Genomic DNA, 10587 nt, shown 5'->3' on the forward strand with positions numbered 1-10587 from the left:
TGCAAAGCTCTGCCTGGCCCCATCAGACATTTCCAGCCCTCCTCCTCTGCTCAAAGACAAGCCAGTTTGGGGGCTGGCAGGCTCTCCTCACACACACACACCAGTGGCATCAGGTAAGGGGGTGGGGAAGCTGCCCAATTTCACAGGCATATTTGTGTCCGTCAGGAGGAAGTCTGCGAGCGGCAGGCTGTCGATTAAATATTCTGTTTATTACGTGTGTTTGCAGAGCAGATCCCCGCATCTCCCTGGTATGTGCCTACGTGTGCCACATACATAATAATCCTGTAACTTAACAGAGAGCGTTTCATCTTCAAAGCCCTTCCCAAAGATCCCCTAATGCATTAAAGATGTCGGCTCCCGGGCGGGGGGGCTGTGCTTAAGATTTCTAGCTCCCCTTCTGGAGTAATCTCTTGCACCCTAATTGTAATGAGGTTTTGGGAGGGGGTAATTAATTTTGAAAAACGGGGGGGGGGCTGTTACAAGGGAAGTCTCTTTTGCGGCTACTCAGTGCTAGATAGCTGCAGCGCTTCCCAGAGGGATCCTAGGTCAACAGAAACCTGGGAGAGACTGCATACCTTTATATGTGTAAAAACAAAGATGCCTCTAGAAAAGTCTCTGCGCACGCGTGTGTGTGTGTATAAGAATACTTCCCAGTTCCACTTAAAAGTACTTTTCTTAAACAAGTGCAATTTTCCGAATACACAGCGGAACATTTGAATGACCCCCCCTCCATACGCATACATTATTCCCATAGATTAATGTAGGGTACGCTGTAGCTGGAAATTGTCTTGTGCAAGCCCCAATGAAATTATGGGGCTCTGCTTAAGAGCTGGGGTGTGCACATGAATACAGCGCATTGTCTGATGATAATGTTTCTTTAATGCACCATCAGAACGTGCACGCTAGCTAAATTCCAGTCCCTGTGGGGCGCCCACCACAATTTGGGAAATGCCCTCCCCCTACCGACTAAGGAGATCATGCATAATGTACTGTGCCAGAAGCATGGTTTAGGAGCCAAACGTTACACTTGGCTGGCCGATTCAGGTTCTAGTTAAATAAACCAAACACTCCAGTTGGCTCAAGCGAGTGAGCCCATGTGCATCCTACAAAAAAAGACCCTTTGCCAGGACTAAGACCTCCAAGTAGAGAGAAACGGCCTCACAGGTCTGGTCACATGACATGCCCTCAGGAAGAACCGTATGCAAGATTAACTTCCCTGGTGTGTGTGTGTGTGTTAAAGAGCCGTCAAGTTGCTTCCAACTCATGGCTACCATGAATCAGTGTCCTCTAAAATGTCCTATTTTTGGCAGCCTTGCTCAGATCTTGCAAATTGAGGGCTCTGGTTTCCTTTATTGAGTCAATCCATCTCATGTTGGGTCTTCCTCTTTTTCTGCTGCCTTCCACCTTTCCTAGCATGATTGTCTTTTCCAGTGACTCTTGTCTTCTCATAATGTCACCAAAGTATGACAGCCTCAGTTTAGTCATTTTAGCTTCTAGGGACAGTACAGGCTCGATCTGATCTAGAACCCACTGATTTGTTTTTTTTTTTGGCAGTCGACGGTAACAGATGGCAGCAAGAAAAGAGGAAGACCCAACAAGAGGTGGATTGCCTCAATAGGAAGCCAGGGCCCTCAGTTTGCAAGACCTGAGCAAGGCTGTCAAAGCCAGGACATTTTGGAGGGCTTTGACTCATAGGCCATTTATGCCTGGGAGGTTTTGCCCTGGATTTGCCACTCGCTAAATGCATTTTCCCCACCCGAATTCTAAAAACTCTGCATGGGAGCTGACTGTCAAGTTTTGAGAATTTAGGGGGGGGGGGGAAATGCGCATCTGCCCTGACCTGGATGGCCCAGGCTAGCCTGATCTGTCAGATCTCAGAAGCTAAGCAGGGTCAGCCCTGGTTAGTATTTGGATGGGAGATCACCAAGGAACACGAGGGTTGCTATGCAGAGGAAGGCACTGGCAAACCACCTCTGTTAGTCTCTTGCCATGAAAACCCCAAAAGGGGTCGCCATAAGTCGGCTGCGACTTGACGGCACTTTACACACAAATGCGCATCTAAAGAGTGGCGAATCCAATGCAAAACCTCCCAGGCGTAAACGGCCATAGGGTCGCATGAGTCGGAAGGGACTTGACGGCGCTTGAGACATACGCGATATCCGCGCAGCTTCCCCGCTGTGTGTGTGTGTGTGTTAAGTGCCGTCAAGTCGCTTCCGACTCATGGCGACCCTATGAAAGAAAGTCCTCCAAAAGGTCCTATCTTTGACAGCCTTGCTCAGATCTTGCTCAGAGATCTTGCTCAGAGATGTGCGCGTGTTAAGTGCCGTCAAGTCGCTTCCGACTCGTGGCGACCCTATGAAAGAAAGCCCTCCAAAAGGTCCTATCTTTGACAGCCTTGCTCAGATCTTGCTCAGAGATCTTGCTCAGAGATGTGCGCGTGTTAAGTGCCGTCAAGTCGCTTCCGACTCGTGGCGACCCTATGAAAGAAAGCCCTCCAAAAGGTCCTATCTTTGACAGCCTTGCTCAGATCTTGCTCAGAGATCTTGCTCAGAGATGTGCGCGTGTTAAGTGCCGTCAAGTCGCTTCCGACTCGTGGCGACCCTATGAAAGAAAGCCCTCCAAAAGGTCCTATCTTTGACAGCCTTGCTCAGATCTTGCTCAGAGATCTTGCTCAGAGATGTGCGCGTGTTAAGTGCCCTCAAGTCGCTTCCGACTCGTGGCGACCCTATGAAAGAAAGTCCTCCAAAAGGTCCTATCTTTGACAGCCTTGCTCAGATCTTGCTCAGAGATCTTGCGCGTGTTAAGTGCCGTCAAGTCGCTTCCGACTCGAATGAAAGTCCTCCAAAAGGTCCCATCTTTGACAGCCCGGCTCAGATCCTGCAAATTGAAGCTTCCCCGCTACAACCCACCAAACCCGGGAACGTCGCCGGCAGGCGCGCGGAAGCGGGGGTGCGGGGTTTTGGGGGAGGCGCTCCTCTGGGCGACCAGACCCGCCCTCGCCTCCGCCCCATTGGAAGCGGCGCGGGGGTCGAGAGGGACGCCCCCCACCCCGATCCCCCTCGAGCCCGGGGAAGCGGTTTGGCCCGGCGGCGCGGGGGTCGAGAGGGGCTCCTGGCTTTGGCGCTGCCCCCCCTCCCCGCCCGCGTCCCCTCCGCCGCCCCGCTCCGCCCCGCGCTGGGTGTGTCCCTCCGGCGCCGGGAACGCCCCCCCGGGGGTGTAGGCGCGTTGCGGCGGCGGCTCCCACGAGCGCGGAGCCGGGCCGGGCCGGAGCGCGTGGCGGCGCGCCATGGCGCAGCGGCGCGGCTAGCGGGCGGTCGGGCGGCGGCGGCAGGTGCGATGCAGTGAAGCGGGCGTGCAGGCATGGGCGCGCCTGGGCGCCTGGCCCCGGGCGAGCTGCTGCGGGCGGCGGCGGCGCTGCTGCTGTGCCTGCTGGTGGTGGCCGGCTCCACGCTGGAGATGCTGGGCGGCGGCGGCGGCGGCAGGTACGAGGCGGAGCGCGGCCAGGAGGGCGGCGGCCGCTGCCAGCCCATCGAGATCCCCATGTGCCAGGGCATCGGCTACAACCTGACCCGCATGCCCAACCTGCTGGGCCACGAGCACCAGGCCGAGGCGGCCCTCAAGCTGCAGGAGTTCGCCCCGCTGGTGGCCTACGGCTGCCACGGCCACCTGCGCTTCTTCCTGTGCTCCCTCTACGCCCCCATGTGCACCCACCAGGTCTCCAGCAGCATCCCCGCCTGCCGGCCCATGTGCGAGCAGGCCCGCCAGCGCTGCGCCCCCGTCATGGAGCACTTCCACTTCGGCTGGCCCGACGCCCTGGACTGCGCCCGCCTGCCCACCAGGAACGACCCCCACGCCCTCTGCATGGAGGCCCCGGAGAACGCCACCACCGCCGAGCCCCACCGGGGACAGGGCATGCTGCCCGTGGCCCCCCGGGCACGGCCCGCCGGCGGCGAAGGCCGCCCCGGCCCCGGTGCCGCCTGCGGCAATGGCCACAAGTTCCAGTACGTGGAGAAGAGCCTCTCCTGTGCGCCCCGCTGCTCCCCCGGAGTGGACGTCTACTGGTCGCGGGAGGATAAGGACTTCGCCTTCATCTGGATGGCCGTGTGGGCCACCCTGTGCTTCGTCTCCACCTCCTTCACCGTCCTCACCTTCCTGCTGGACCCCCACCGCTTCCAGTACCCCGAGCGGCCCATCATCTTCCTCTCCATGTGCTACAATGTGTACTCGGTGGCCTTCATCATCCGCTCGGTGGCCGGGGCGGAGAACATCGCCTGCGACCGGGAGAACGGCGAGCTGTACGTCATCCAGGAAGGGCTGGAGAGCACCGGCTGCACCATCGTCTTCCTCATCCTCTACTACTTTGGCATGGCCAGCTCCCTGTGGTGGGTCGTCTTGACCTTGACGTGGTTCTTGGCGGCCGGCAAGAAGTGGGGCCACGAAGCCATCGAGGCCCACAGCAGCTACTTCCACATGGCCGCTTGGGGCGTCCCCGCCATGAAGACCATCGTCATCCTCACCATGAGGAAGGTGGCGGGCGACGAGCTCACTGGGCTGTGCTACGTGGGGAGCATGGACGCCAACGCCCTGACAGGCTTCGTCCTCATCCCACTCTCCTGCTACCTGGTCATCGGCACGTCCTTCATCTTGACGGGCTTCGTTGCCCTCTTCCACATCCGCAAGATCATGAAGACTGGCGGCACCAACACGGAGAAGCTGGAGAAGCTCATGGTGAAGATCGGGGTCTTCTCCATCCTGTACACCGTGCCGGCCACTTGTGTCATCGTCTGCTACTTCTACGAGCGGCTGAACATGGATTACTGGAACCTGCGGGCCTCGGAGCATGAGTGTGTAGCCTTCCCTGGCCGGCGCGGCATGGACTGCTCCTTGGACTCTTCGGTGCCCACTGTGGCCATCTTCATGCTCAAGATTTTCATGTCCTTGGTGGTGGGCATCACCAGCGGGGTCTGGGTGTGGAGCTCCAAGACTCTTCAGACCTGGCAGAGCCTGTGCAATAGAAAACTGGGGGTGAGGACTAGGGGGAAGCCGTGCAGCGGGGGGACCTGCCCCGGGGCGCACTGCCATTACAAAGCGCCTGCCGTCATGCTGCACATGACCAAGACAGACCCTTACCTGGACAACCCGACGCATGTCTGAAAGCGGGAGAAACCCTACGGAGTCCTCTCTGAGGCGCAAGGGGGGAGATCTCAACTTCCCGGGATCTGCTTATTTTAGCAGGTGTAAACAAAAGCCAGCGAGGAAATGACGGGAACAGAGAATGGGAGGCGTTAGAAAGGTTTTGGGGGGTTGCTGCATGCTGGCGCCTGGGTTGGGGGGGGGCTACGGCGTGACGACTTTGTCGAGGGGACCCCAAAGATGACACTTAGCAGAGAGACCTAACCCTTCCACACCGTCCTGCCGCCTTCCTGTTAAATGTAGTTGTTCTTTCCTAACCTTCGGTCGTCGTTTTTGGTGTCTCGGTTGCCCCAATCCAGTAACTTTCCTAACGTTTTGTTATCGAGGTGAGACGGGAGAGGATTTGTCCAAGTTTATTTAATTCTGTAATTTATTTTAGATTAAAAAAAAAATGAAAGAAAAAATCATTAGCTGAAAGCAATGGAAAAAGAACCAAAATATCCCAATAAACCCTGGCTGTGTTATTTCAACGGAGGCTAATGCTGTTTGCAGGAATTCAAGCAGCTTTGGAAACAGCTGTTCCGAAAGAAGGAGGGGAAATGGGGAGGAGGGGGATGACGACTGGAGCGCAGCCCTAGAGATATGGGGGGAGGGTTAAAGCTCCCTTGCTCCGGTGCCAGCAACGGAGCCTGGGTGGTAGGCGGCAGGTTAGCCTTTCCTCCAGCCCGGGGGCACAGCTTTCCATCCTGGCTGGTGGGAACGATTGCACAAGTTGTGATGAGCGGTTGAGGCCAAGGGCAGAGGGCTCTCGGCATATTTTTAGCCCTGCCGGAGTGTGACAGAGTAGGGCCGGCCGTGCCAAGTCTGGAGGAGCCATCCCACACACGCCTGGCCGAACACAGGCTCCCCCCCCCCCCATCGCTGCCAGAACTCTGACCTTCAGCCTAGTATGCTGCTGGGATCCAGACCGGCAGCTGCCGGGGGCTTGCAGTCCCGAGCAGCTGTCTCGGGGGCTTTGCCAGGCCTGGCCTCGGGGTGCCGGCCGAGAGAGGCGTCATCCCGGGTGGCTTGTCCCTGTCGTCATCCTGGGGAGGAGAGCTAGTGTGGTGTAGTTCATAGAATCACAGAGTTGGAAGGGACCACCAGGGTCACCTAGTCCAACCCCCTGCACAATGCAGGAATTTCACAACTGTTAAGAGTGGTGGTTTGGAGCCGTGGACTCTGATCTGGAGAACCAGGTTTGGTTCCCTGCTCCTCCACATGAGCGGCGGAGGCTAATTTGGTGAACTGGGTTGGTTTCCCCGCTCCTACATTTGGCCAGCTGGGTGACCTTGGGCTAGTCACAGCTCTCTTAGAGCTCTCTCAGCCCCACCTACCTCACATGGTGTCTGTTGTGGGGAGGAGAAGGGAAGGTGACTGTAAGCAAGATTGATTCTTCCTTAAGCGGTAGAGAAAGAAGAACCAACTGTTCTTCTTTTGCCCTCTGTAGACCCGAGCAGATGGGAGTTGGGAGAGAGCACGATCCTCCATGCTTTGCTGAAGGACAGCCCAAAACCATTTGGGAGGAAGGGATGGAGGGAGGGTGTGGGCATCTCGGAGGTGTCGAGTTGTGTTTTGGGTGGCAAAGACGTTGCTTCCAGCACGCCTGGGTTACCACTGGCGCACTGCAAAGCGAGCAAAAAGCCAGTTTAGGCACAGCAAGGAGGACACAGGTCCAACTTTCTGCATGTGTCACCCCTTGGAGGGTTGGCCGTGCGCTTGGAAGTTCAAGGCGAGGGCCAGGATCCGCTTCCTGTTCCTGGCCACTCATAGCCAAGATCTGGAGAACCAGGCCCCACCCTAGCCGTGCCGCTCTTGGGCTGCTCTTAGCAACAGGTTGGGAGGGGGGGAAATCTTGCATCTGTCCCTTTGCTCTCTGGTTGCTGCTTAAGAGCTAATATATCCCCCCTTGTCCCTAGAGAGCTCCTGGCCCCTTGCCAGGAAGGAGCCAGCTGCGTACATTTGTGTGTGTGTGTGTGTGTGTGTGTGTGTGTGTGTGTGTGTGTGTTTGGGACTGCTTGGGAGCAAAGAGGGCCAGGCCTGGCTTCGTCCTCTGCCTGCCTGCCTGCTCTCCTTGGCTGGGTCAGTTGTTCAACTCCTAGTGCTGATTTTGGCACTCTCCTTCCTCACCCCCAAGCCTGCCAGGAGCCAGGCCTTCCCGCAGGCAGATGAATAATCCTTTCCATTCTCCCCCCCCTTCCTTCCAGGTGATTTGCTTTGGTGCCTCATGGCACAAGAGTTTTTGCAGGCGCCGAGAGCCCCTAGGAAGGCGTGAGAGAGACCCTGGGCTGTTTGTGGCATCCCTTACCAAGCAGCGAGGGAGCTGTGGAGAAGATGGGGGGGGAGGAACCATTTGGTGACAGAAACATGGGGAATGGCAGCTTTTCTTTTCATATCTTCTTGGTTTGATTCTCCTGCTGTCCAATCAAAGGGCAGAGAAGGGAGTTGGAGAGCGGAGGAAACCTTACATTGGAGAGGGGCTGTGGCTCAGTGGTAGAGCATCTGCTTGGCACGCAGAAGGTCCCAGGTTCAATCCCCGGCATCTCCAGTTAAAGGGACTAGGCAAGTAGGTGATGTGAAAGACCTCTGCCTGAGACCCTGGAGAGCCGCTGCTGGTCTGAGTAGACAATTCTGACTTTGATGGACCGAGGGTCAGATTCAGCATAAGGCAGCATCATGTGTGTCCTTGGAATCACAGGGTTGAAGTGGACCCTTGCTGTTGTCTTGGGGGTGTACAGGAGGGAAGTTTTAGGGTGGCACTGCATTAAGCAGGGGTTTGGGCTAGACGGCCTGTATGGCCCCTTCCCACTCTACAATTCTATGAAGTGTCGGGGCCTCCAAACCGGGCTGGAGTAGCCCGCAACACAAGCCCTGTTCACAAGTTACAGTGTACACTCGGTTGTTCTTTATATATATATATATATTCATCGAGTCATTTCCATGCTACAGTTGACAGGAGTGCAGGTGAACATGGGATACTAGCCCCATGTTTACCCAGGTACTGGTCCTCAGTTTCATTTATAAAGTGAACACTCCTTGGCTCTTTCTTACAAACAGGATGTGTATGCATTCACTGTGACATTTAAACAGGCTACAGCCTCCCTTAGGAGCCCCGTGGCGCAGAGTGGTAAGCTGCAGTACTGCAGTCCAAGCTCTGCTCACTACCTGAGTTCGATCCTGACGGAAGTCGGTTTCAGGTAGCCGGCTCCAGGTTGACTCAGCCTTCCATCCTTCCCAGGTCAGTAAAATGAGTACCCAGCTTGCTGGGGGTAAAGGGAAGATGACTGGGGAAGGCACTGGCAAAACCACCCCTTAAACAAAAGTCTGCCTAGGAAACGCCGGGATGTGAAGTCACCCCATGGGCCAGGAATGACGCGGTGCTTGCACAGGGGACCTTTACCTTACCTTTACTTGCCTAGTCCCTTTAACTGGAGATGCTGGGGATTGAACCTAGGACCTTCTGCATGCCAAGCAGTTTCTCTCCCACTGAGCCAGAGCTCAGTGGTATCCATGCACCCATGCATCTAATGAAGTTAGCTGTTGCCTGTGAAACTTTGCTACAATTCAATGCTTTTGGAGGAGCCTATCTTGATAGGGAGTGAGCTCTCTGTTGGCCTGGGGATTCGGAGCAGTCCCAGAGCTGGGAGCTAGCGGAGGTGGGGTGTCTGTCGAAGCCTCAGAAGGTACCTCAGCCAGCCGCTCTGCAGTCAGCCGCACGATATCCACCTGGCCTCGCATTGGTGGATTTAGCTTTGCCGACTAGCTGTGCGTTCAACACATGGCAATCAGATAGCGGGAGAACAATTAAGGGCAAGGCAAGGGCTGGGGCTTCCCCTTCTGGCCCTTGGCAGGGGAGATCTAAGGGCACGTTCTTCTGGGGCAGAGCCAGCAACACCTGCGAAGGGTGGCATTTCTGGGAACACCATGGAGAGGTTCCCCCGGCCGTGCCACTTGCAAGATGGCTTATTGCTATTTGCTGACCTGCTGAATGTGATGAGGGAGGGTGGGTGGGGGAGATCTTTTATGGCATCAGTCTGTTCACAATACGTTTTTGATTTCCAAATGGTTTCTTCTCTGTCGTGCGCCAGAATCTGAGCCCTCTGTTTGCACCTTCTGTCGCACGGTCCGCATCTGCTGCAATCAAACTGGAGTGAGAAACATCAAAGGGGAGCTCTTATCTCCCCTCCTCCAGAGGTGATAGCTGACAATGGGGAGTTTCCTTGTGATCTTCTTAGTCAAGCAAGCGGGAAACATTATGACCTGACCAAACAGTACCAAAGGCAAAGCCCTCTGGCTCTCAGATGCAGCTTGGCCATTCAGGGGTCATGGAGGGGACGGGAGGTGTGCAGGAAACTGTTTCCATCCAATGGGGAGGTGTTGTGTGCAAATCGTCCTTCTTGCATCCTACCCCACCCTGAAGTGGAGAGAGACTGGCTCAGTGGTAGAGCATCTGCTTGGCATGCAGAAGGTCCCAGGCTCAAGCCCCGTCATCTCCAGTTAAAGGGACGAGACAAGTAGGTGATGTGAAAAACCCCTGCCTGAGACCCTGGAGAGCCACGGAGAGGGGCTGTGGCTCAGTGGTAGAGCATCTGCTTGGCATGCGGAAGGCCCCAGGTTCAATCCTTGGCATCTCCAGTTAAAGGGACTAGGCAAGTAGGTGATGTGAACAGACCTCTGCCTGAGACCCTGGAGAGCCGCTGCCGGTCTGAGTAGACAATACTGACTTTGATGGACAATACTGACTTTGATGGATTCAGTAGACGGCAGCTTCATGTGTTCAGGTGGAAATAGAAACTTGGGGAAATTCCTGCAGCTTGAAGGCTTGAAATGCCTCCCCCCCCTCCATTTCCCTCCTCCAGGGATGTTTCCAGCAAAGGTTGCTGGCTCAGCCAGATCTGGGCCTCAGGCGTTCTTTGAGCCAATTGTTTAACATGGCTTCTGCCAGCTCACTCCAAGAACTTGTCTCCAAATGCTGGAGTTCGGCCCCTGAGAATGTGCAGAGAGCTCTTCCCTCACTGCTGAGCAATTATATCCACCCCATTCCCTAATGCAACTTCCAGGCATTGTTCACCCCTGCACTGGAGAAGATCAGCATTCATGGCCGGTGTGTGGCATAGTGGTTAAGAGTGGCAGACTCTAATCTGGAGAACCAGGTTCAGTTCCGCACTCCTCTACATGCAGCCTGTGGGGTGATCTTGGGCTAGTCACAGTTCTCTCACAACTCTCTCAGCCCCACCTACCTTGCAAGGTGTTTGTTGTGGGGAAGGGGAGGCGATTGCTGAAGCTGGAGGGTGAGAGATTCAAAACAGATAAAAGGAAGTATTTCTTCACACAACGCATAGTTAAATTGTGGAACTCCCTGCCCCAAAATGTGGTGATGGCTGCTAACTTGGAAGGCTTTAAGAGGGGAGTGGA

At 55.7% G+C, this 10587-nt stretch overlaps 1 protein-coding gene across 1 annotated transcript; it reads left to right on the top strand.

Annotated features, from left to right (window-relative positions):
- The first annotated feature begins 3360 nt into the window (after nucleotides 1–3360).
- On the top strand, nucleotides 3361–5190 carry FZD9 (frizzled class receptor 9). Its single transcript, XM_056865074.1, has one exon. It carries the CDS (start codon nucleotides 3361–3363, stop codon nucleotides 5152–5154), a length of 1794 nt encoding a protein of 597 aa, XP_056721052.1. The 3' UTR covers nucleotides 5155–5190.
- The last annotated feature ends 5397 nt before the right edge of the window (nucleotides 5191–10587 follow it).

This window comes from Euleptes europaea, chromosome 19 (assembly GCF_029931775.1).
Source record: "Euleptes europaea isolate rEulEur1 chromosome 19, rEulEur1.hap1, whole genome shotgun sequence".
Lineage (NCBI taxonomy): Eukaryota > Metazoa > Chordata > Lepidosauria > Squamata > Sphaerodactylidae > Euleptes > Euleptes europaea.